Source organism: Semicossyphus pulcher, unplaced genomic scaffold (genome assembly GCF_022749685.1).
Source record: "Semicossyphus pulcher isolate SPU_LCO1_2020_fin unplaced genomic scaffold, fSemPul1.0.p SCAF_2, whole genome shotgun sequence".
NCBI lineage: Eukaryota > Metazoa > Chordata > Actinopteri > Labriformes > Labridae > Semicossyphus > Semicossyphus pulcher.
Genome location: NW_027211693.1, coordinates 2,695,808 through 2,723,729, shown reverse-complemented (window position 1 = coordinate 2,723,729; position 27,922 = coordinate 2,695,808). Strand labels below are relative to the sequence as shown.

General features: G+C 45.5%; 1 protein-coding gene across 1 annotated transcript; it reads right to left on the bottom strand.

The window, feature by feature from the left end:
* Positions 1–535: 535 nt before the first annotated feature.
* selenot2 (selenoprotein T, 2) lies at positions 536–4,822 on the bottom strand. The gene is made up of 6 exons (XM_069669938.1): positions 4,582–4,822; positions 3,948–4,058; positions 2,316–2,442; positions 2,152–2,239; positions 1,181–1,312; positions 536–1,033 (listed from the first exon to the last, which is right to left on the bottom strand). Exons 1-5 carry the CDS (start codon positions 4,794–4,796, stop codon positions 1,191–1,193), a joined length of 663 nt encoding a protein of 220 aa, XP_069526039.1. The 5' UTR covers positions 4,797–4,822; the 3' UTR covers positions 536–1,033; positions 1,181–1,190.
* Positions 4,823–27,922: the final 23,100 nt, after the last annotated feature.

The window sequence follows — 27,922 nt, the reverse complement described above, 5'->3', positions numbered from 1 at the left end:
TCCAACGATTCAGGAGACGGGCTCTCCTCTCGCTCCGGGGGGCTGTGAAGGTGACACAGTGCTGATCAAACATTAAGGACATTCATTTAAGATTTGCTTTTATCTTTTCAAATTGAAAGGTGCTCACGTCACGTACACTGCTGGTATGAATGTTTATGGTGACGTAGATCGCTCAATAACGTTTGATGTTTCGTGAAAATGTGTGAAAGGTGTCAATACACAACCTGGCTTCGGTCTACCACCTCACCATCTGCCTCGCTAATTTCTTCTGCCTCCAAAATGTTGGTACGCTTGGGTCCCAGTTTGCTTACAGGTGCTCATTTTCCCATCAAGTTTGTTTTTATAGATCACAGCTTTTGCACAGGAAGTGGTGAACGCCACTTTCAGGCCCTGTTTGTTTGTTTAAACAGACGTTATATGTTGGTGATGAAAAGCAGAAATAAATTAAAGATTACAGTTATAAATTATGATTTACTAATAATTTAAATAAATATTTTAATTACTTAATTTCCTGAGTAAAATAAAAGCACTGGTCTTTTCCTGTTTTCAAAATAAAAGCCTCATACTGGTGTCTCGACTTTTTTTTTTATTTCAGACATTTCGCAGACTCATCGATGACATCGTTGAAAAATAACTGCTTTTACATTTACCAGATCATAATCATTCATTACTTTGATGTTCATTTCAGTTTCCTGTCTGGTACTTCCTGTCCAGACGGATGCTAATTGGCATAACGCTAACAATGGTACTGTAGTTTTATTCTGTTCCTGCTCAACAAAGTCAACCTCAAACTAAATAAATAAAATAAACTGAACCAAAGGGACCAGTGGAGTCCAGCAGAGAGCCTGGGAGGACAGCTGACAGATGCATTGTGGGTACTTTAGTGCTGAGCTGTGAGCCGGTGCAGAGGGAGCGCTCGTTTCTTGGCAGGGGACATCCGGCCGGGCCCCGCAGAGTGTGCTTTAAGGCCAGACCTTCATGAAAGCCAACAGCTGAACGTCCCACTGAGCCGGGACACCTGAACACAGAACAGCTGAGGAGAGACACAGGTGAGGTCAGTTTACCTGTGTGCGTTATCTGTGTCTTTGTTTATCTGTGTTTATACAGTATGTTACCTGTGTATACATGTTACCTGTGCATTAGTTTAAGTGTATGAATATTTACCTGTATATTTGTTTACCTGTGTATCTCTATGAGGTGGAGAAGCTCCTGGGATCAGCCTGGTTGAGCTTCAGGTGATTGTCGAGGATCTGAAAGATTTCCTGGATGTTCGGAACGTAACCCGACTGAAGCTTCGACCACACGGGGACATCTGGGAGAGACCAAAAACTCTGTTACAGCTCCTCCTCTAGCTCCTCCTCTCCTTTACTTCCTCCTCATCGCCTACTCTAACTCCTCCTCCTCTTCTTCTCTAGCTCCTCCTCTCCTTTACTTCCTCCTCATCTCCTACTCTAGCTCCTCCTCCTCGCCTTCTCTAGCTCCTCCTCTCCTTTTCTGGTCAGTTTCTTCCCCTTTACAGCCAGCCTCATCAATAAGCAATAGGCTTGTTCGAGATGACTGCCAGCTCGCCTTGACAACAGGCGAGAGTAGCCTTAAAGGAGGAGTCATAAAGTCTGCTGGTCGCCTCGTCAAACACCTATGACACCAACACCTCACTGTAAATTGAAGTGAATAAAGTCTTCGTTTGTTGTTGTTGTTGTTGTTATTGTTTTAATTCGATTTAATATGAAGTTCTCATTATATTGTGTTCAGGTCTTTTGATAGTTATTTCGATATAAACATCATTGCATTTACGACAGCGTTCGTGAGGAATGAGTAAAGCATTATTGTGATGACAGTACTTTGATGAAACCGTTTGGTGTCTGTCGGAAACGTCATGAAGTTTAATGAATAATAAGACTCTTCACTTCCTTGTGGGAGGTGTCAAAGCTTTTTTCAAGTCGTTTCCCATCATGCATGGAGTTGTGCAGTCGGCTCCAGCGGGACTTCAAAGCCTCGTGCAGTCGAGTTGTTTCAGAACAAGTCGGACAACAATCTAACCTTCATGCAATGTGCTTGGCAAGGCGGCGATCAATTCTGCGCAGGCCTCGCTCATCTCGAACAAGCCTACTGTTATAAGTGATGTCATGTTTTGGACCAATCAGTGCTCACCGTTTAGTGTGACCTCGAAGGCTCCTGTAGACAGGAAGTGTGTCTCCACCATGTTGCAGAGGAAGAAGACCATCAGACACGAGAAGATCTGACGACACAGTAAAAGGGTTAGACCTGTTGTCACGGTGACAGGCTGAAGCATCTGTTACCATGGTGAAAGGTACCTTGTTGTCCTGACTCCAGGTCCAGGCTCTTGGAGCGTCAACGCCGACTGCAACGAAGAGGTTCTGACCACTGACGATGACGAGGATGAAGAGCAGCTTCAGGTAGGAGACCAGATTCCCCACAAACCTGAGGACAGGTGGGCTGTTAATAATACTGGTGACACTGGTTAGGCCTCCACACAGTTGTTACATGCATTAGATGTGTTTAAAGCTCCTTACATAAACTGTCATGGTGTGTTTTTGGCACCCCCTGTGGTACCTTGTGGGCCCCTGTGGTACCTTGTGGGCCCCTGTGGTACGTTGGGGGCCCCTGTGGTACCTTGGGGGCCCCTGTGGTACCTTGTGGGCCCCTGTGGTACCTTGGGGGCCCCTGTGGTACCTTGTGGGCCCCTGTGGACGTTTCACACACTGTGAATCTTAATGTCCCTGCAGCTGTTAATCTGCTCGTCTGACCAGGGCCGACACTAGGAAGCGAGTTCAACAGACATAGGGTCTCGTTTCCCGATCTGGCTTCACTTGACAAAGCCTGACAAAGGAGATCACGCTGAGCGGTCACACAACGCTGGTTATCAACTCGATAAGTCACCCCAAGGTTTCTATGAGCGCGTTCACATTAAAGGGGCGGGGTTTGGAGCAATCTAAATCGCCATATTTTACAAACTCAGAGCAAACTGTGATTTCAGAAAGAGACGAAGAAGTTTCACATAATCCAGACTGACATCACACATGGATGCAGGGAGGACAAACAGCTCAACCACAGACTGTGTAAATGTGCAGATATAATAACATCACTGCTCCATCATCAGAGCACCATTTATTATAACACTTGTGTGTTATAGCAGATTAATACGTTGCACAGATGTATTTTTGTTAGAGGCAGATTCAGACCTTCTTCTCTCAGCCGGATCAAACAGACCCATGAAGCAAATATAAAATAAACAGCCTATAAAAGCACAATTTAAAGCTGTACGAATGCTCGCTGTCATATCTTATAAGAACAAAAGCACTTCAGGCTTCAGTGTGTTTGTCAGTCTCTGTAGATGTACATCAGTAGAGCTCAATGAATATCCGTCATGGCTATATCTTAAAAACTCCTACGGTAAACAGGAAGTGTGTTACTGCTCTCTCTCCCTCCTCCATCTCACCATCAGCTCTCAGAGCTCCTAAATCAAGAGACCTGATTGGTCAGTAGGTGGTGATGAGTTCAGGTTGATCTCTTATCTCGGACATAACATGCCCCGGAGCAGGTCAGGTGTTCAGCATAAGTTACCATGGTGATCTACCCCGGTAAGAAGTGAACCACCTTCATAGTACTGAAAACTCAGAGTTAACCATGAAGTTACCTCGATAACGCCTGATCCTGCTCCGTGGTGTACCCCCCAGGTGTCAGCGCTTTAATAATCTGATTACTGATGATCTGTTTGTGTTTGTAGCTCATATAGAACCTCGTAAACACACCTAAACTTCTGCTACACTGTGACTACACCTGAGCTCACCTGCTGAAGGTGTGTTAGTGATGTCAGCGCTCACCTGCTGAAGGTGTGTTAGTGATGTCAGCGCTCACCTGCTGAAGGTGTGTTAGTGATGTCAGAGCTCACCTGCTGAAGGTGTGTTAGTGATATCAGAGCTTACCTGTTGAAGGGAGTTGGAGGGAAGTTGTCACCCTCGATGCGGATGTCAGGGTACAGTTGGCTGATGGCTCTGGAGTACTCCTGGAACACTTTACTGTAACCTCAGGAGATACTGAAATAGAGAGGACACACCGATCAGGTGAGATCAGCAGGTCAGGTGATGTCCCACAGGAGAGGTTCAGACGCTTTAAGTAAACATTTGAGTTAAGAATAAAACTGAGGAGCAGAAACAGATGAAATAAATCGCATTCAGGTTTGAAGTCATTTTAATCTTCTTGAACACGTTTCTGTTTCAATCTGAAGCGTCACCATCATGACAGAAAATACACACATTCATCCGAGTCAACAGTTGAAATCAGGGCTCGCTAATGACGTCAGGGGCTCAGTGTTTCTACAGTCCCGTCGATTAAAACCAGATTATTAGCTGCAGTGGAAATTATGTCACAACAGCACAAAAAAACGATTTTTTAAAATATCATGAATGAGTTTCTACATGTTTCACATTATCAACGTTTACTCTTATCTTGCTTTTAGAGATTATCCCATGATGCTAACTGTTAGCTCGCTGTTAGCCTGTAAACACAGTAATAGTAACCACAGACAGCAGCTAGCAGTTAGCCTCCGAGCTAACTCACCAGTACTGGAATCTGAGCACGGGCCCGGTGTACAGGGAGGACTTGGCGGGTTTGCCGGGCTCAGTGTCGTGCAGGATGCCCGGGGACAGGCCGGGGCTGTCGGCCTGCTGGTGTCCGCGCTGAGGGCTCGATCTACCGAGATAGACGTCCCGGACTGTGAGCGCCGTGAAGAGGAGCAGAGCCGCCAGGAGGCCCGCCTGGCTGTACTCCGCCATCGCTGCTGTCGGATGGGGAGGTTGGGGATCTGTCCGGAAACACCATTAAGCAGGACAGCACTTCCGGTTAAACTCTACACAACAAAATTGCAGAGGAACCGCCTGTGGAGGTTTTGTGCAGAGCTGAAAGAAACTAAATACATTTCCTCAATCACTTAGTTACTTTACCTGAGTGTTTTGCTTTTGTGGTACTTTGTACTCGTACTGCATGTGACACATTAACAGCTTTAGTTACTTTGCAGATTGTATTCAGTTTATAAATTATCGATTAAACTCCACAGCAGTACTAAAGGTATTTAAACCTCGACCAGCTAAAATGTAAAAGGATTCTTTCACTTGTATACATCATCCATGATTACAATCCAATATTACAGGCCTATATTAAAATATTCAGGGCAAACGACACAAATGACTCCGCCTAATTCTCCAAGCACACGCAGATGGATTAAAGGCAGCCCAAAGTGCGCTGCAGAGCAAACAGCATCTCTGTGCTCTGGTGCTGTTTGTGCGTATTTAAATGAGTCATTATGACGACATTCAGGGCAAATTTGACCCCTTTCTGTGTAAAGGAGCCTCGTGGCAAAAAGCACCTAATTCACAAACAGCAGCGTAAACAGCAGCGCGCAGTTAGAGTGAAAATATGACCGCCTGCAGAGAGCTGTGGCGCAGTATTGTAAGGGCTGTCACGCTCTGAGTTTACACTGATCATGTTCATGAATCATGACAATTCCCCTTTTGTGTTATCAGAAATGTATTTGTCTGTAAAAACAATCTGTTAATAATATATTGTCATTATTATTATGATGGGGAGACCAATCCGTCCGGGGCTGTGCGAGGCTCGACCCTGACACACGGGCACAGACACGGGCAGACGGTCTGGAGCCGTTACGCATGACCGGGATTATTATCTGGACAAGCTGCTGCTGATTTGACATATTGTTTAAATGTGTGTTTCGTTCCCCCTTTATTTGAACTACATATGGTTATGAAGAAAATAAACCATGTTAAATGGATCTGAAGTTTCCTGGCTGTTTTAATGCATTCTGACACGATGCCCATGGTGATAATCAACCCTTAAATTAAACCTACTGTTTAACAGTCAGTGTGGAGCTCAGTTAAAGCTTGAGAGCGCAGCACCGTGCAGCAGAGAGAGGAGCAAACTGCATGGATCTGCTAAACTTTACGCCCGTGTTTGTGCTTGAATATCATCAGTGCGATTTGCTTTGTGAATCGGACCTTGAGACAGAGCAGATAGCGAGGACAAATGATGCGCAATTTATGCCGCTATCAGCGACCGCAATTCATTCTTAGTGAATTCCCCCCTTATGGTGTAAGACCAGAGGCTTTTTTTTAAAAGCAGGATTTGCTGTTATCATGGTAACTTCAGGATTAACTCCAATGCTGTGTTCAAAATCCCAAACTATCCTAGCAGTACGTCCTGGTGTGGCCTAAATGTTGTCTGTAGTATGCAAACAAAAGCTAAATGTGCAGTATGCCAAAAATACCTGCATGTCGTACTGATTCGGAGAAAATCTCCAGTATGCATCGGACCAGTCTGCCTCGCCTACTGTATCCCACAATGCAAAGCGCTGGAACGTCACAGCAGCAGTTGAAATGACGGACGGCAAGAGGAGAGCAGAAGGGGGCGCTATAGCTAAAGAAGCGGTGGTTTGTTTTTAGCGGGCTATTAACTTCCACTTTCCAAAACCAGAAACTGGTGCCTGGCGTTACACTGCAAAATAAATTTGAAAAGCTCCGTACTACAGACTACCGCCGAACACAGTATGTAGTATGTAGTATCTGATTTCGAACACAGCACGAGTTTTCAGTACTACGACGGTGGTTCACTTCTGGGGTAGATCTCCATGGTAATTTATCTTGAAAACCTGACCTGCTCTAGGTTAGGATTAGGAGGTTAGGGTTAGGGTTAGCAGGTGATGTTGGAGTTAAGAGATCAACCTGAACTAAACACCACCCACTGATCAATCAGGTCTCTTGATTCAGGAGCTCTGAGATAAGATGGTGAGGAGGAGGAAGAGACACTTCCTGTTTACGTCAGATTTTATGAAATATATTCATGAAAGATGGAGCTTCACTGATAAACATCTGCAGCAGAGACTGATCACAGCACCTGATACCTGATGGACTTATAAGATATGAAAGTAATCTTTAAACCGCTTCAAATCTTACATTTATTTTATTTACTCTATAAGGCTGAGAGAATAAGTCTGTCATAAATACATATAATGTAACACACAGGTGATATTATAGTCAGTATGTGGTGCTGATGATGGAGCAGTGATGTTATAGTCAGTATGTGGTGGTGTCTGCAGTCATCTCTGCAGCGGTCTGCTGGGGAGGAGGGAGCACAGAGAGGGACAGGAAGAGACTGAACAGACCGGTCAGGAGGGCCAGTTCTGTCCTGGACTGTCCTCTGGACTCCATAGAGGAGGTGGGTGAGAGGAGCTGACATCTCTCATGGACACCCCCTCTCACCCCCTGCATGAGACTGTGAGGGCCTTAAGCAGCTTCTTTAGCAGCAGACTGAGACGCCCATGTTAGTGAGGGCTAAAGGACTGTATTAACTCTTGATTTACGGCTGGGCCTGATTTCCCACTTCGCTTCAGGTGTGTCTGTTAAACACGGATGCAGACAACTTCTCTCCTTTAAAGGCTTTGTTCGTGACCATCCAGACCTAAATTAGTCACAGAGAGGGGAATACAGGGATCTGTCTGACGCGCTGAATCCACGGAGGAAATATGAAGCCTTTACTGCAGTTGCGGTTGTTTATTTGACTTTCAATCAAACATACTTTCCGACACACATCAAATGTAGAGTGACTTGCAGGACTAGACTATATGGTGGAAAAAGGTATTAGCGGTCAACAGAAAATATAAGCACCCTGCCTCCTCTCTCCCGGTATCAAACAAATTCACAGGTAGATGCAGGTGATACTCATTAGCCCATCAGTCAGCCCCAGTGACACACACACACACACCACACACACACAGCTCCGCCCACACACACCCATTGTGTCAAGTGAGAAAACACATCCCGGCCTCTACATTCCGGCCCCTAATTATTATGACATAATAATTACCGATCAATAATAGCAGCATGGAATAATTCAATGCAAAATACATGCAAACAAGATGAACAATTCAATATCCCTTTTTTTTTTTTTTACAAATATGAGAATAGTTCATTTTCCATGTCCTTGAACGAGTGGGTTCTTCATATATCTTTAAGTGTCTCTAGGCCAGAGGTTCCAGAACTTACGGAGCCTAGATAGAATGTGGTCTGTGCCACAAGTCTCATGTTCACAGTCAAGTCATGTCAAAACAAGTCACGTCAACAAGTAATCCATCAGGTGTCCTCGGCTTCCTGAAGCAGACAAATCTTTGTGACAGGCCTGTCCAGACAGCTCGTCCTGGTTTGATCTTGACTTGTCTAACGAGTCCTCTCTTATCTTGAACAGCTTTGACAACTCTCCCTATGATCCAAGAGTTGCGGGGTGCACAGTCATCCACAATGAGCACAATGTCTCCAAGAATGAAATTGCGCTTGATTTTGTTCCATTTTTGGCGCTCCTGAAGCTGTGGTAAGTATTCCTTTGTCCATCTTTTCCAAAACAGATTGGACATGTACTGTATTTGTTTCCATCTACGTACAGCATACAAGTCCTCCTTTTGGAAAACACCGGGGGGAAAAGATGGCTGACCTTTGAGGAGGAGAAGATGGTTGGGAGTCAGAGCCTCTAGGTCATTAGGTTCTGTGGATGCTGTTGTTATTGGTCTGCTATTGAGAATAGCTTCGATTTCGCACAGCACAGTGTTGAGACCGTCATCATCCAGAGTTTGTACTCTTAAAGTAGAGTTGAGGACTTTCCTGATTGAACGAATTAATCTCTCCCAGGCTCCCCCATGATGGGAACCACTTGGAGGATTAAACTTCCACTTTATTCCTTTCTGTAGGAGTTCATCATGGATCTGAGACTGATTCCAACGTTCCAAAGATTTTTTCAACTCTCGGTCAGCACCGACAAAGTTGGTTCCGTTGTCTGAGCAGAGTTCTTTGACTTGGCCTCTTCTTGCTATAAAGCGACGTAGGGCGTTGATGAAGGAATCTGTCTCCAATGATACAGCTACTTCGATATGCACAGCTCTTAGAGCTAAGCAGGTGAATATCACTCCATATCTTTTCACTCTAGATCTTCCACGTTTCACTTCAAATGGACCAAAACAATCAACTCCAACTGAGGTGAATGGTGGTTCATCTGGAGAAATCCTGTTGAGTGGCAAGTTTGCCATCTGCTGGCTGGCTGGCACTGCCAGAACCCGTCGGCAAACAACACATTTGGCCAAGATCTTTCGTATAGCCACACTGGCCCCAGTAATCCAGTATTTCTGGCGTAGCTTTGCCAACATGTGGGTTCTTCCACCGTGACCAACTTCTTTGTGTACCTGTCTTAGGATGAGGTCAGAGATACATAGATCTTTGGTCAATATGACCGGATGCTTTGAATCTTCAGGCATTGCTGCCCTACTGAGCCTTCCACCGACTCTCAGAATGCCATTATCAAGCCTTGGATTTAGTTTGTATATATGGCTCATCTGTTTCACATTCTGATTCTTTAGGAGGCTGGAAAACTCCTCTGGGAATCTTTTCCTTTGGCATGATCCAATTATTTCCAGCTCCGCCTCTTCTACCTCCTCCACAGTGAGAGAAACATGGAACGAGTCTTTGACACTCTGCAGCTCTTTTTTCAGAACATCCATCTGCTCTCTCTCATCTCTCTTTGAGTGTGACAGCAGCACTTTGACCTCCTTCCTCTTCTTCCAGAGATTTAAGAGTCTATTTTTGAATCGTAAGACCCAACCCATCACTCTTTTCAGACGGTTCCAGGATGAGGTACGGTCAATCAACCTCAATGAGTCAACTTCTTCTTTAGCTGAAAGAACGTTAGCCAAAATGCTCATTCTGAACTCAGGATCATCTTGCTCTGATAGTTCTTCTGAGCTGTCTGGGTTTGTAGGCCATTGCTCCTCTGCTAGCAGAAATTGTGGGCCACACATCCATTGTTCATCCTTAAGGAATGACTTCACTCCAAGTCCCCTGGAAGCAATATCTGCTGGATTGGACAAGGTGCTAACATATCTCCACTGAGCTGCATGAGACGCTTTAAGGATCTCTGAGACCCTGTTGGCCACAAATGTTTTGAATCTTGAGGTTTCATTTTTGACGTACTTTAGCACTGAAGTGCTGTCAGTCCAAAAGACGGAGTCAAGCAATGTCATCTGCAGCTCCTTTCTCCACAACCTGTCCATACGTGCTGCTACTACTGCTGCTGTTAGCTCCAGTCTGGGAATGGTAATTGGTTTTAAGGGAGCCACCCTGGCTTTTCCCATGACGAGGATGCTGCACAGCTTTCCATCAGTGTTGCGCAACAGTAGGTAAGTAGCTGTTCTAATCCCACCTCACTTGCGTCTGCAAAATGATGCAACTGGACAGAAGCTACAGTGCCAAAGTCCACAGGCTTAAAACATCTGCTGATCTTGAAATCCTCAAGCAGGTGGAGCTCCTGTATCCAATTTGTCCACTCCAGCGCCATGGGCGAGGGTACGACCTCATCCCACCCAAGGCCTTTCCTACACAGATCCTGCAAAATTAGTTTGGCTTTTAGCACCACTGGCACAAGCACTCCAAGTGGATCGTAAATGGAACTGACCACAGACAAGATCCCTCTACGGGTCAAAGGTCGATCTTGGATTGAAATCTTGAACCTGAATGCATCTGACTGTACACACCATTGCACACCCAGTACTCTCTCAACAGGGAGTGTGTCATGGTCCAGTTCCATCTCCTTTACATCCACTGCCCTCTCCTCTTCAGGAATTGCAGCCAACACATTTCTACTATTGCTTATCCACTTCTTTAGCTGAAAGCCACCTCTGGCACAAATGGCTCGAAGGTCATGATAGAGAGCAATAGCCTCAGACTCGGAGGGTACTGAGACAAGACAGTCATCCACGTAGAAGCTGTGCATAATGGCATCCACCACCTGCTGACTGAAGGAGTTCCTGTTATCCTCCGCACACCTTCGCAGAGCAAAGTTCGCACAGCTCGGTGATGAAGTTGCCCCGAAGAGATGCACACACATCCTGTACTCCTCCATGGGTTGAGAGAAATCCCCACTGGGCCACCAGAGAAACCTTAGCAGGTTACAGTCTTCAGCTGGTACACGCACCTGGTGATACATGGCCTCAATATCTGCCATCAAAACGATGGGTTCTTTCCTGAATCTGGTTATGACTCCGATTAACGAGCTGGTAAGATCGGGTCCTTGCAGCAGCTGTTTGTTCAGTGACATACCTTGGAATGATGCAGCACAATCAAACACCACTCTGATCTTTTTCTTTTGAGGATGGTATACACCATGGTGTGGAATATACCAAGTTTTGCCATGGCTGCATGCCAACTCTTCAGCAGGCACCTTTTCAGCATAACTGCAGGAAATGATGTTGTGCATAAAGGCGGTGTAATCTGCATGAAATACAGCTTCTTTCTGGAACCTTCTTTTCAGACTCAAGGCACGTTGCTCTGCTACCTTGCGGTTATCAGGCATGCACACATTTTCTTTCTTTAAAGGCAAACCAATGGTGTAATGACCATCCACCAGCTCAACAGTGCTTTTCGCCATTTCCATAAACTGGCAATCTTCTCTTGATGGACCCAGTTGCTCTTCATGGCTGCATTCTGGGAAGTCTAGTTGAAACTGCTGCTTCCACAGTTCATCCAATTTTACCACAGAGATGCGGTTAGCAGTGACATTGGGTTGCTCCAAGTCTGCTTCACCAAACATTGGCCCATTAACAGTCCATCCCAACAACGTCTGAACAGCGTATGGCCCTCCATTTTCACTTGGAATCACCTTTATTGGTTCCAGGGCTCTAGGTGCATTCAAGCCGATCAAAAGCTCAATGTCTGCATCAATTTCAGGTAGGTGTACCCCTCGCAAATATGGCCACCTGACCAGATCCTGCTCCCGTGGTATGTTGCTCCTGCACACAGGCATTTTCTTCTGTGTAAAGACATCTGGTAAATCACAGTAGAGGTCACTTTCCAGGCCAGCTACCTCCAGATCCGGTACAATGCAACTTCCCACGAGCTTTTCCTGGCCCATAGTGCGTAAGAGAATTGAACAGCCAGCCAAAAGGAGCCAGAACTGCCTTGGTCCAAAAAGGCACAAGTTTCCACAATTTTGTGACCTCTTTTAGACTTGACCTTGACTGGCACGATGGAGAGCTTACAGTCATGGTCACCGGCCCCAGTGAGACCACTACTTTGTACCGCCACCAGAGAGCTGCCCATTGCTGTGTTTGTATCTGCTACACCTCCTTGATCTTTATTCTGGTCCTTGTTCTTTGGGTGAATATGAAGCATGCTAGGGTGACTAGCTCCACATGTTTTACATGACAGTCGCCTCCTGCAGTCCTTACTTATGTGCCCTATGCACAGACAGCCAAAGCAGACTCCATGCTTTTTCAGAAAAGTGATCTTTTCTTTATGCGCCCTCTTTCCCAATAGAGAACACAACTCCAATGCATGATCACCCTTACAGTATAAGCAGGTCCTTTTGTCCAGTGGGACACCTTCCTTTTTCACATGGGCCTTTCCATCAACTGATGCTACTGCAGTGGCAAAACTACTTCCTTGATTTCGTGTGCGACGCTGATAATTATCTTTGCTGCCATCTTTAATTTGCATTGTCTTTGGAGTGTCCTGTATATTGCCAAATACAGGGTCTGCTGCAATTCTTGCCTGGCGCTCAATGAAACCCACAATGTCAGGGAAAGTAGCTCTTCGATGACGGTTCTCTTGAATATCGCAAGCTACTGACCTCCATCTGTCTCTCAGCTTGTACGGCAACTTCTTGATCACCGTCAACATGTTTGTAGGCATGTTAAGCTCAGACATGTACTGTATGTCATCCATCGCGTTACAACATCCTCTTAAGAAGAGACCATAAGCTTGGAGAGACTTGGCATCCTCTGCTTTAACCACAGGCCATGAGAGTGCTTTGTCCAAATAAGCTGAAGCAATCTTTTGCTCATTCCCAAAATGCTCTTCCAACAAAGCCTTTGCCTTTTGGTATCCTCTGTCTGCAGGCATTTGTTGGCAGCTTCGAACAAGCTCTCGTGGTTCTCTTGTATACTGTGCCAGAAAGTGCAGACAGTCTCCAGTATCACCTGTCCTCTCTTCTACACTGTGCTCAAAGGCTCTTATAAAGGCTTGATAGTGAAGAGGATCTCCATCGAACACCTGGATCTCTCTTTTTGGCAAATGAGAGATGTTATGTTGTTGCGCCAGCAGAGCAGAAATTTCATTTTGCCTTGTCATTATGGATAGCAAGTTGCGACTGTCATCAATAACTGGCACCTGAGCATGTGGACTGACTGCAAACCGAGAAGCTGAAACATCACTCTTCACATTAGGAGCCAACAGGAACCCAGGCGGCCTCTGCTGGACTATTTGAGATCCAACATCAACAGTAAGTTTCCTTTCATTTACCTTTGTTAGATGAGACTTGGATGTAATTCGACTGTCATACACTTCTTGGCCACCAGGCACAAATGAATCAACCTCAGTATTAAGAGCAGCATGAGCCCCTCTGGCCATGTAGGATTCCATACCATCTGATTTTTTACATCTGCTGCCTTTCACACTGCTTCCTGAGACTCTTAGGACCTCCATCCTAGCCTGAGCAGCTGCTATCTCCAATTCAAGCTCAAATCTCTCTTTCCTTTTCTTTATTTCCTCCTCTTGCTGGTCCAGCTCTTGTTTTTGTTTGAGTAATTTCTGACGAGTGAGAAGAGCAGCCATTTCAGCCTCTGCTTTGACACGAGAAGAGGAAATAGAGGAGCTTGAAGTTCTTGAATTCCCAGTTTTTGATCCATATTTTCTGCTTCCAACATTTGAGATACTGTCGTTTGGCTGAATGTCATCCTGTTCCATGTCTGGGGACATTTTACTATCAAGATGTGGCTCATGCAGTGGCAAGCTTGGAGGATTTTCACATTCCTTGTTATTTGGTAGTCTCTCCACATTGTCATTTGTTGCATGGCTTGAGACTGGTCTCTTAGTTCCAGAGATCCACCATTTCACATCCTCAATAAATCCTTTGTTGTATTTATTGATGCTTGCAAACCACACCTTTTGTTTATCCTTTTCCACCTCAGGTATTATTTCCATCAGAGACCCATGCAGGGAAATTGCCTCACCATGCAATTGCGTCAAAATGTCCTGTTGAGTTTGCACCTGTGAAACATTATCATCATTCTCCATGAGCTCCTTTAAAGCACTGATGACAACTTTCAGTCTATTCACTCTTGCTTGGCGTTCCTTTTGAAGCTTCTCCATTTTACACACCAAAGCCTTTTCAGTGGGAATGATTTTCCTTTTGACAATTTCATTGTTATCAGTTTCATTTGCATTTGAACCAGCCTTTGACCCACTCATATTGACGTCCAGCAAAGTATGCACCACAAAAATTCAGAGAGCAAATGTCACAATCCACATCCACATCATCAATCCACATCCAACTTCGTTTTGGCACAAATCTGACTCCATACATGAACAATCCAATATTGTCTCCAAGTCCACAGTTCACACTCTAATTCAAGCTTGAGCATCAGCAGTAAATCCAACTTCACTCCTTTAATGCGCACAAACAAGCGATCCACTTTTTCCACAAGTTATCTCAATCTTGAGCAATATGGCAAGAACGACATCAAACAACAGCCACAGCATCCATGTGCATCCAATATGCAGTAGTAACCAGCATCAACTGTGTCCAGGCAAGTATAAACTTCACAGTATGAACAAACTGAGGTCAACATACCATGGGTTGCGCTGCGCTCTGTCACTTCATCCACATTTACTCACGGTCAACATCCAAAGTAGCTGAGTGGTCCTTTGTTTTACATGCACAAATCCAGCGAAGCATCAGAAGTGTCAAATCTGTAGCTCTATTTTCTGTTGACAATGTTCGTGACCATCCAGACCTAAATTAGTCACAGAGAGGGGAATACAGGGATCTGTCTGACGCGCTGAATCCACGGAGGAAATATGAAGCCTTTACTGCAGTTGCGGTTGTTTATTTGACTTTCAATCAAACATACTTTCCGACACACATCAAATGTAGAGTGACTTGCAGGACTAGACTATATGGTGGAAAAAGGTATTAGCGGTCAACAGAAAATATAAGCACCCTGCCTCCTCTCTCCCGGTATCAAACAAATTCACAGGTAGATGCAGGTGATACTCATTAGCCCATCAGTCAGCCCCAGTGACACACACACACACACACACCCACACACACACAGCTCCGCCCACACACACCCATTGTGTCAAGTGAGAAAACACATCCCGGCCTCTACAGGCTTTAATGAGCTTGAGGCACAGTACAGACACGGGCTGGTTCTGTAAAGAAATAAATAATATAAATCCAAATCATTACATATCCATATACACACCTACATATGCATTTCAACATGTACATATACACACATCCATCTACTGTATACATCCATAACAATCACGAACAGTCTGAAATAATAATGTCCTCAAAAAAACAAAAACGACAATGCTCATTAATGAGTTACTGCTAACAGACACATGCCTCTAATTAGCTAGCTAATTTACGAGCACAAGTCGCCCAGGTCACATGAGTGATTAACAATCTAACAGAACAAGAAACAGTAACTTAAAGTGTCCAAGTTACAGCTCTCAAGGACGTACGCACACGTCACTTCAGACCTGTACAAAACAACCGTCCGTCTCCTCTCTTCCACATGTAGCTCTCTGCACTCTGCTGCGCGTGCACGCTCCCGGTCTCAAACATGCTCGCGCTATACACATCCAGCGCGCGCAGTATGCTGTCACAGCTGATTGACGGTCTTTTGTACAGCCGCCCCCAAATAGCCCTGGCTATTTCCACCTACAAAGGCTGACTACTCTTGAAGGGGTGGGTTGGTGGGATGGTCCTCATCGTCTGGTATACCTGGGAGGACAACCAGGCGGGCTACTGGCCTAATGTAGAACTTATCCTTTATCTTCACGTCTGCAGACCTCACATGACCATCTGCACTAGTGTGCACCTTGATCACTAGTCAGAGGCCAGAGTGCTCTTGGAAGCTGGGGGTCTACCAGCATGACAACTTTGTCCTCGGTGAGGTTGTCCCTGATGACGTGCCACTTTTGGCGGGCTTGCAGACTGGGTAGGTAGTGTCTGATGAAGCTTGACCAGAAGTGATCCGTCATGATCTGAGAGTGCTTCCACCTGCGCTTGCTGAGGAGCTCTGTATCTGGGTAAACCACCTGAGGAAGGGATCCGTCAAGCCGCCCCATCAATAGGAGACTTGGGGTCACAGGGTCCGGATCTTCAAGGCTGGATGATACATAACCCAACGGTTTCTAATTCAAAAGGCCCTCCACTTCAACGAGCACTGTCCTGAGAACCTCTTCAGCCTGTGCCTGAGCACCCATGGTTGTGTAGAGTGCCTGTGTGACCGAGCGGATCTCCCTTTCCCAGACTCCCCCGAAGTGTGGAGCTGCAGGCGGGTTATAATGGAAGACTATCTTCTGCTTCGCCCAGCTCTGTTGCAATTCTGGGGACAGTGCTGCAAAGGCCTCTCGGAGCTCCTTATCCCCTCCCCTGAAATTTGTCCCTTGGTCTGAGAACAGCTCAGCAGGAGTCCCTCTGTGGGCAATGAACCTCCTCAGGGCCATCAGGAAGGAGTCCGTGTCAATGTTGGTGAGGAGGTCTAAGTGCACGGCTCGGGTGGTGAGGCACTTAAAGACTATCCCCCATCGCTTTTCAAGACGCCGCCCCACCTTGACCTTGAAAGGCCCAAAACAGTCCATGCCGGTGGAGTGGAAGGCTGGTTGGCTCGCTGAATCCATGTAGCGCCATGCACAGAGGTCTGTGAGCTCCTGGATTTCAGCCACTCTTGTACCGACAAAAACCTTAAAGCCGCATGACTCGGACTGTAGCCACATCAACACAGTTGTAGAGTCAGTCCACAGGATTATCTGACTGATCTTCAAGGTGAGCTCCTGTTGTATCACTGTGGCGATCTGGGCTCCTACAACAGCTCCACATAACTCCAGTCTTGGCATTGACAGTAAACGTTTGGGTGCCACTCGGGATCTCGCCATGAGAAATCCCAGGTAGGTCTTGCCCTGATTGTCCTCTGTGCGTAAGTATGCAACTGCCCCATAGGCCTGTTCAGAGGCGTCGCAGAATACGTGGACCTCATGCCTGACGTTGGCACCATCCACCTCTTTAGGGGTGTAGCAACGAGGCAGGCGGATAGAAGGTAGAACCTGTAGTTCCCTTGCCTACTCGTTCCATGCGTCCAAGAGCTCCTGTGGGAGGAGGGGGTCGTCCCATTCCCTGTTTTTGTCCCAGAGGCGCTGGACCAGGATCTTGGCTCTAGTGGTGTATGGCATTGGGGTCATACTGGCTTGCCAACACCTTGTAGATGTTCCGCATAGTTAGCAACCCGTATTCCACAGGCCGGTGTTTGATGCAGAGAAGCTCGTTCACGCCTTTGTCTCCTCCAGGCTCGACTACTGTAATGCACTTCTCAACGGCATCTCTAGAAAGAGCATCCAGAGGCTGCAATATATTCAGAACAGCGCTGCAAGGATCCGGTTAAGGGTCCGCAAATACGATCACATCACCCCCTTTCTAAAATCCCTTCACTGGCTCCCTGTCCCACTCAGAATTGAGTACAAGGTCTCCCTCCTCACTCATCAGTGCATTCACGGACACGCCCCCCAATACCTGAAAGAACTCCTCACCCTCCAGACCTCCTCATGCACCCGCCGTTATGCAACCAGGAACACCCTCCAAGTCCCCAGAACCAAGCTCCGCACTATGGGTGATCGGGCCTTTTCCTCTGCAGCTCCGAGGCTGTGGAACACCCTCCCCGACCAACTGAGGGTCCCACAGACTGCACATGTTTTTAAACGGGACCTAAAAACTTATCTTTTAAAGAAAACTTTTTGCTAAGTGCCTTTTAAAGGCTCTCCTTTTAACACATAAAAAATGTTTTGTTTTATCTTTCTTCTCTGTAGCACTTTGAGATTCCTTAAATATAAAGTGCAATACAAATAAAATGTATTATTATTATTATTGTTATTATTACCCTAAGGTGTCTGACTGGAAGTGCCAAGTGAGACCAAGGGTCGACTCTGCAGCATCTGCTCTTTCTTGGGTGAGCCAGAGCTCTAGGCTGTCTGATCTGGCTTCCTTTGGAAGATGATCAACGGTGGTGGGAACATTACTCGCCCACTGGCGCAGCTCAAACCCGCTGGAGGCTAGGAGGGTCTGTAGCCTGTCTACAAGCTGCCTGGCCTCCACTGGTATTGGCAAGCTCTGGAGTAGGTTGTCCACATAGAAACATCTCTCCACTGAGAACCGAACACTGTCTCCAGGCTCGCTGTGGTCCAAGATATGTTTCTGCAAGGCATATGTAGTGCAGCATGGGCTGCAAGTGGTGCCAAATGTTAGCACCTGCCACTCAAAAACGTCTGGAGCTTCTTCTCTCCTCAGACCACGCCACACAAACCGCAGAAGGGACCTGTCTCTAGGTAGGAGGCGGACCTGATGAAACATCCCTTTAATGTCTGCGCTAATTGCCACAGGATTCTCTCTGAAACGCAGCAGCACTCCGGGGAGAGATGCACCTAGGGTCGGTCCAGGCAGGAGGCACTCATTCAGGTTCAGGCCCTTATACTGGTATGATCAATTGAACACCACACGATTTTTTCCATTGTGGCTCACAATGTGGTGCGGAATGAACCACGATTCTCCATCTTGGGTGAGCACACTTGGCTGTAGCTTGAGCACAGATCCTATCCTGACTAGCTTCTCTATCTCTGCTTTGTAAGCCTTGGCCTGCTCAGGATCCTTGGCCAACCGCCACTCTGTACTTCGGAGGCTTGGCATTACTGCTTCTTTGGTAGCATGGAAGTAGGGCATGTCCTTCCTACGGAGTAGTGGTGTAGCATAGCGGAGTACTCCTTTTACCTCCACATGTATGGTGTTCTCCTCAAGCAGATGGATCGCTGCTTGGTCCTGTCTTGACCGGGTCACCACTTTCTCCTTTTGGTATGGTAATGCATCAAGCTGCCAAAGTCTTTCAATATTCCGGAAAAGATCTGCGCTGGAAGGGACCGTGGATGTCAGAAGGCACTGCTGTGGCCGTAGGTGTTCAATCAATCAATCAATCAATCAAATTGTATTTGTATAGCGCCAAATCATAACCAGAGTTATCTCGAGACACTTTACAGAAAGAGCAGGTCTAGACCGACTCTTTGTTCTGTTATTTAAAGAGAGGCCCAACATGAATCACCATGAGTAGCACTTAGCAACATTCGGCACATTGGCAGAAAAATTTCCTTTTAACAGGCAGAAACCTCGAGCAGAACCAGACTCATGTTGAACATCTGGAGAGACTGGATGGGCCGAAAGTGGGATAGAAGGAGATGCAGGATAGAGACAGGCAAAGAGAGCAACAACAACATATGTCCTTGTTACATGAACAACAACAGACACATACTTATGGTTACAATGCCAATAATAGTGGTAGACTAGGGTGAAGATTAGCAAAATAAATAAATAAATAAATTAGCGAGAGAAGCAGAGTAATGATAAAGGCTGAGGTAATCGTAATTGTAACAGTTGAAGTCAACAGGTCTACTATTTAGCATTAGCAGCAACAATAATGATACTATGGGGAAGGCTGATGTTAGTAGTTGTTGCAGTCGAGCAGGTCCACAGCAGCAGGTGGTCTGCAGCAACGATCCCCAGGAACCTTCAAGACAAGGGAGCACAAGAACTCCCAGGAAGATATGTGGTTAGTAATGTAATGTTGTAATGTTGCTCAACTATCCGTGCTGGGCCCTGTAGCATCCACTATAGTCTAGTCCGGATGGCGACTGGTCCACCTGGAGGACACAACCGTACTGGCTTGATGGGGTTGATCAGGTGTGGATGATCTGCACCAATGAGGACAAGTGGGCTGGCTTTCTCAAACTGCTGTAGGGGGAGACCAGCTAGATGCTTGTACCTCTTCTGCAGACTGGCGACTGGATAGGAGTGATCGGCTAACCCCAGGCTAGCTTCTGTGAAGGCTCCTTTGATGTGGAAACTCCTCTTGGGCTGTGATGCAGGAGAGACATTAAATGATACAGATGCCCCATGGAGAGTTTGGACATCCTGTCGGATGGTTCTAAGGGCAAGATCCTCTGCCGTTCCCTTTAATCCCAGTTTCTCTGCTGCATCCGACAGGAGCATTGTGCGCTCAGACCCATCATCCAGTATGGCGTAGGTGTCCAAAGTGTGCTTACCATGGCGCAGGATAACTCTGATGACCTTAAGCAGCACACGGTTACAGTCAGTAGGTCGATCGAGGTAGAGTACCTCGGTGGCTGTGTTTATGAAGCTACTCTTCTCGGTTAGGTGCTCCTCCTTATGTGCTCGGCTGTTGACCTCATGGAGTACTTGCAAATGTTTGCCTTGACAGAGGCCAAAGAGCTTCTTAAGGGTACACTATGCCGCAAGGTGGGACCTCCCACATCGCCAGCATTTATTGATGGACTGGATCCACCTAGTGACTTGGGCCTTAGTGAGCTGCTGGATGGCTGAACACTGGTTGAGGTAATGTGCATCATTGTCGCAGTAGGGACAAAATGCCTTTGCAGTAGTGTTCCTCTTCCCTGATATGGCAGATGGTGTAGCTCCCTTATCGTAGGCATCTTTAGTCCCATGAAGAACAGATGTTGTACGTTGTCCCTGACGTCCCTCTGTCCTCTGTCCCTTATTCTCCCTTTGCCCTTTGCTAGATGGCTGGCCATCATAGCCTTGACACCAACACTCATACTGGAGCCACTCTGTGAAGTCTTGGAGCGTGTACGTGGCATTTGGGCTGCGAAACATACAGCGCCGAAAGTCGGACCTCATCTCTGGGGGCAGCTTACTGAGCAGGCGTGCAACATGAGATCCACATCTCAGCTCACTTTCGCCTTCTGGACCCAGGGTCTTCAACAGTCCTACCAATGACTGGACCTGTAGGGCAAACCTCTCAAAGGCGGCAGTGTCACCACGGCGAATATCAGGTGAATCCATGACACTGGCTATCTTCGTCAGTGCAACCTGATGTGGCTGCCCAAACTTCTCGTTCAATGCTGCCATGGTATCTGTATATGGAGTCAGGGAGTCGAGGTATGAATCCGCTACTAAACATGCCTCTTCCACCTGTCTCTAGGTAGGAGGCGGACCTGATGAAACATCCCTTTAATGTCTGCGCTAATTGCCACAGGATTCTCTCTGAAACGCAGCAGCACTCCGGGGAGAGATGCACCTAGGGTCGATCCAGGCAGGAGGCACTCATTCAGGTTCAGGCCCTTATACTGGTATGATCAATTGAACACCACACGATTTTTTCCATTGTGGCTCACAATGTGGTGCGGAATAAACCACGATTCTCCATCTTGGGTGAGCACACTTGGCTGTAGCTTGAGCACAGATCCTATCCCGACTAGCTTCTCTATCTCTGCTTTGTAAGCCTTGGCCTGCTCAGGATCCTTGGCCAACCGCCACTCTGTACTTCGGAGGCTTGGCATTACTGCTTCTTTGGTAGCATGGAAGTAGGGCATGTCCTTCCTACAGAGTAGTGGTGTAGCATAGCGGAGTACTCCTTCTACCTCCACACGTATGGTGTTCTCCTCAAGCAGATGGATCGCTGCTTGGTCCTGTCTTGACCGGGTCACCACTTTCTCCTTTTGGTATGGTAATGCATCAAGCTGCCAAAGTCTTTCAACATTCCGGAAAAGCTCTGCGTTGGAAGGGACCGTGGATGTCAGAAGGCACTGCCGTGGCCGTAGGTGTTCAATCAATCAATCAATCAAATTGTATTTGTATAGCGCCAAATCATAACCAGAGTTATCTCGAGACACTTTACAGAAAGAGCAGGTCTAGACCGACTCTTTGTTCTGTTATTTAAAGAGAGGCCCAACATGAATCACCATGAGTAGCACTTAGCAACATTCGGCACATTGGCAGAAAAATTTCCTTTTACCATCATAGCCTTGACACCAACACTCATACTGGAGCCACTCTGTGAAGTCTTGGAGCGTGTACGTGGCATTTGGGCTGCGAAACATACAGCGCCGAAAGTCGGACCTCATCTCTGGGGGCAGCTTACTGAGCAGGCGTGCAACATGAGATCCACATCTCAGCTCACTTTCGCCTTCTGGACCCAGGGTCTTCAACAGTCCTACCAATGACTGGACCTGTAGGGCAAACCTCTCAAAGGCAGCAGTGTCACCACGGCGAATATCAGGTGAATCCATGACACTGGCTATCTTCGTCAGTGCAACCTGATGTGGCTGCCCAAACTTCTCATTCAATGCTGCCATGGTATCTGTATATGGAGTCAGGGAGTCGAGGTATGAATCCGCTACTAAACATGCCTCTTCCAGCTTGAGGTGATCTGTTAAGATCTGATATTTGAAGAGCTCTGTAGCATCAGCTGGCAACAGGTTCTCTAGAGCTATCTTCAGTCGGGCAAACTGACTTGGGTCTCGCTGGCTGAAGTCCGGGACAGTAGGCCCAGGTCCCCTATAGGCTGACTCTGCTTGAGGAGTTTCACTGTAGGACTGCTCTCCTGGCCTAGGCACCCAAGAACCTCGTCTGTTGACTGCTGGCTGAGGAGAGGCCCAGTGTAGAGTAGGTGTATGGGCCGGTGGACCTGGATAGTGATGGATGGGGTGGAGCTAGACTGTGGAGGACGAAGTTGAGGCTCCTCGTAACCTGGCTGTCTATGGGGTAGACCTACCCGGACTGGAGGCTCCCTGTGAGGAGGCAGAGCACTCTTGGCAGCTATTCTGCCTTGTGTCATAGTAGTGGACGTTGTCTGAAGCCTGATTTCCTAGAGCTCATGCATCACTTTGTCCAGGAGGTTGGTCACATTGTCCCTCTGTGTCTGCTCTTCAGACTCAGGCCAGGGTGGTGGTGGTTCAGGCCACTCATCCTCTTCATAGTCTTCCTCTTCTGCTGAGGGCATGGTCTGAACAGGTGGAGGTATGTAGTGTGACCACCCACCTGGAACTGGCCTTGTAAAGGTATGGCTAACTATAGCTGGCTTTGCTTCTTTGAGGCTGCATACAGTCTCCACAAGTGTCCTCATGTCTTCTCTGAGTAAGTGAAGCTGCTCAAAGTCCTTATGGATGGCTAGTTGGGATTGCTGAAACTTTGAGTTCTCCTCCCGTATCCTCTCCAACTCCTGATAAACGCTATAAGAGTCATACTGCTCATTCTGCTCTCCCTTACCTCGACATAAATAAGGGGTGGTCTGATGAGGAGTGAGAGAGATCATCTTAGCTGCTCCCTCCTGTGACTTATGCTCATCCTCTTCTTGCCCATGTTCGTACTGTACTGTGCTTGGATGATGTGCAGCTAAAGGTCTACAGCTTGGGTAGTCTACTTCATAGTCATCCAAATGACGTGGTGGATGCCTATCCCTCTTCGAACGGGCTCCACTGCTATACATCCTTTTCCTGAAGTAAAGCTTAGAGAATCCGGCTCGAAGGACCTCAATGTTAGTGAGGGCTAAAGGACTGTATTAACTCTTGATTTACGGCTGGGCCTGATTTCCCACTTCGCTTCAGGTGTGTCTGTTAAACACGGATGCAGACAACTTCTCTCCTTTAAAGGCTTTAATGAGCTTGAGGCACAGTACAGACACGGGCTGTTACGAAATGTGTGAGTGGTTCTGTAAAGAAATAAATAATATAAATCCAATCATATGCATGCATAGAACATTACATATCCATATACACACCTACATATGCATTTTAACATGTACATATACACACATCCATCTACTGTATACATCCATAACAATCACGAACAGTCTGAAATAAGAATGTCCTCAAAATACAAAAACGACAATGCTCATTAATGAGTTACTGCTAACAGACACATGCCTCTAATTAGCTAGCTAATTTACTAGCACAAGTCGCCCAGGTCACATGAGTTATTAACAATCTAACAGAACAAGAAACAGTAACTTAAAGTGTCCAAGTTACAGCTCTCAAGGACGCACGCACACGTCACTTCAGTCCGTTAACCTGTACAAAACAACCGTCCGTATCCTCTCCTCCACATGTCGCTCTCTGCACTCTGCTGCGCGTGCACGCTCCCGGTCTCAAACGTGCTCGCGCTATACACATCCAGCGCGCGCAGATGATTGATGGTCTTTTGTACAGCCCCACCCTGCGAGAAGGCGCACGACCACAGGTCCTTCATCCCACTGCAGTCAGACTCTATAACACCTCATCATAGTGCAATAACAGCACTGCAACTATCATCAACATTCATACTACAATTATACATATTCTACTTCCAATATTGCTTGTATCACATACAAAGTTCATAAATGCTGTGCAATAATCTTACACTGTGCAATATTACTGCAATATTCTTATCTTATTCTGGTTTTAATGATGCTACACACCGTGTGTTTTATCTTTAAATAAAAATAATCCCATGCATATCCATCAACAAGGAAAAATGTGTACATAGTGTGTATAGTTTTATCACTGTTATTTTTGTTACTTTTATTATTTATATTGTCATATTTTTTCAATCCTTTTATTGCCACCTGTCCTTTTTTTTATTTAATTTCTTTGTTTTGGTGAGTACATTTCCCCTGTCACTCAATAAAGGGATCAATAAAGCTTATCTTATCTTATCGAACTAATCAAAGAAAACAGAAATACAACTGACACAGACTTGTTCCTGTGTGTGATTGGTCAGATGCTGCAGACTCCGCCCCTTTTATGTAAGCACACTCATAGAAACCCTGGATTGATTTATAGGCCCCATCCCAGTCTCCACCCTGAAGCCTGAGCACTGAACCCTCACACACTCTTAAATCGTCAGGGCGTGCAGGGCTTGAGTCTGAGGGGTTTGGGAACTGCATAAACTATCATGGCGTCACATGTTGCCTGGGAACCAGATGGGCCATTACAAAATTAGAAAAAAAGCCAACCACCAGCATCTAACTGTGTGTCTTGCTACAGTGTATATTTTAACAAACTATCAAAAGTTATTTTTAGGGGGTTTTCTTTATCTCTAAAAACTTTGATAAATAAATAATAACTTCATGCATTTGGTGATTTGACAGTGGGCCAGCACTATACGCTGACACATCAGAAATATTGCATTTCAGAATCAGTTTTATTATGTTGTTTATTATTTACATTTATTTGATAAAACATGTATTTTGTTTTATAAAGCTAACATTTTGCTGAGGGAGAAATTTAATCCAGCAGAATTGGTCCAAAATAACAACCATGAAAAACACATTTTATTAACTGTCATGGTGATTCTGGTGGGTGAAATGGTGCGTTCAATTTACCTCAGAATTCCGAACTGAGAATGACATCACACCCGAGTCGACCGCGTTCCAGTACAACAAGTCGGAAAACCAAGTTGGACACCTCCAGTAAAACAGTTGTTGTGCTTGCTCTCTTGGAATACAGACAACTACAGAACAAACATGAGGTCCACAATATGTCCACAGGTAGAGGTTGGACAGTACTGTGACTGAGTCACTGAGACTCCAATAAGATAGAAGTATAATAATAATAATAAATAAAATGTAGCTATTTACATGGATAGCTCTAGAAAGGTAAGCCATTGTTAGCAATACCAGTGGATAACAACGCATTATTTGGTATTTTGCACATACACACACCATAACATGTGCACAGACAGAAGTCGGACAGTACTGTGGGTACGGCTGATTTAATGAGACACAAATAAGACAGAAGTGATAATAAAAAGTTAATACTACTGCTTTCATTTACTGTTGATGCTGAGATATGAGGTACTGGACTGGACTGGAAACTCGGAAATTCCGACTTCCGAGTACAAATGGGACGCACCAAAAGTCTCCGGTAACTCTTCGTCTATCAGCTGTTAAAACTTTATTTGACGTTGGCCTTATCAGACTTGCCTGATGGCAAGCCATGCCATCAGACTTTCATACATTCGGAGGCGCCGCTACCCCTCTCCAAAATGGCCGCCGCTTCGACGTATGTGGACAGCAGCGGCCAAGGTGGCATCTAGGTATTATTATTTTTTTAATACATTCCTTATTTCAAATTGTCAGCATACATAGTCACAGAACAAAGCAGATCACATACATCCAGAGGAGACATTGACAAAACAAACCAAAAGGTAGTGTCAAGTGTCAAAAGACAAATAAATCTTACATATTATATGATACATAAATAAAAGTGAAAACTTTGAAGATATTGCACACAACCATTGTTTTGATAGCTTTTTTGTTTTGTGAGGTAGAAATCACAGAAATGTTCCTTCATGAGAACAAAGACCTGAGCTTTCGTCTTTGTAAATTTACATTTGTGAATTTGGCAAGAAGTAAGATTGGACTAACAAGGAAAAAAGCATTCGCATCTTCGTCACTGTAATCACAGCAGCCGAATAGCATCTTTGTATATACGTTTTGTTGTTTGTTTTTATTGTGCGACATACAATACCATACATACAGAAAAAATCCCATACATATGTAACCCTCTTTCTCTGTGTGTCCGTCGGCTGGAGGTAACTCTCTACACACCCCTGGGACTCTGCGTTGTGTATTAATTGTGGATGAGTGGGTGATGTAGTGTAAAGAGAAGGAAGCGCTGGACGCAGGATTCAATTTGTGGTTGAGACGTGGACAGGTTTTATTCCCTTGCAGGTTCTCTAATGTCACAGTGGCTGCTGGCTTCATCACCTTCACAAGGTAGTGCAAACAAAGTCTGATTTAGAAGTTAATCGTTAACACAAACAATAATCTGACAAAGAATAATAATAATAATAAAATAAATATTACTGCCAGGCTAAATTAAACAAAATCAACACTAAAAATATAATAAATTGGCAACATAACAATAAATACCAAATTACATATTACTCCAACTTAAGTGCAAATGCTTCGCCCTGTTATGCTAGCCACCGATTTCCAACACGGCAAAGAAACATTTTTATTACATTGGTAAGAACAACACAAGTTAACATTACTAATGTCACAAATTGTAGCTCAACACCTTAATAAACTCTATGCATGAACACATTCACTGAATATGCTTTATTAAACATGTTTTTTTCATAATAATTTCGGCCGCCGTTAATACCACTTACCTTCACAAGGTAGTGCAAACAAAGTCTGAAAAACATGGCGACCTGTGCAGAACAATATCGCCAACTACGGTGTCCTGTAAAGGACAAATAGCTGGAGTTGCTAATTTCTGCCAGCAATAGATAGCGCAACAATGACACCTTGTGGCCAATTCAAGGCGACTACCTTACACATACTTGCAAACATACAGGGTTTGCAGGGATACTTCAAGATACAAAAAAAACAGGAGTAAAAAACCAAAAACTTTACAGATCACTTCCACAGAGTTTCTCCATAATAGAATAAGTTTTGGCAGCTTTTTATTTCTAATGTCCTTGATTGTGGCAGCATAGCGGTGCAGCTCTAGTCGGAAGAGTACGATGTTAGGTTTAGATTTGGCCCATTTGTTTTTGTGGATGTGAAATTTTCCCAAACTTATGATCAACTGACAGAAAAAGCACAGACCTTTGTCCTCCGTCCGGTCATCAAAATAAATGTTTTTTTCCTGGAAACTGATCGTCCTTCCTGTTTTCTCTTGAACAAAATGCTGAACATCTCTCCAAAACGTTCAACTGTCAGTACGTGGAAGTCCACAGAAATCGCAGATATTCATGTCCATTTTAAACCGTTCAAGTGTTTTCTTTGCGGGGTAGATTTGATGTAAAATTTTAAATGAGACTTCCTTTACCTTTTTATTAAGACAGAATTAACCAGCCACGCTTTCTGCCAGTCAACCTCTCCACATTGTGCAGTCCAGTAAATCTGACCTCTCGGCCGATCGTTGAATGTAAGCAGCTTCTCAAATATCTGTTGGAGCAGGATTTTTTTGTAATGTCCACATTGCCAACAAAAATCTCACAA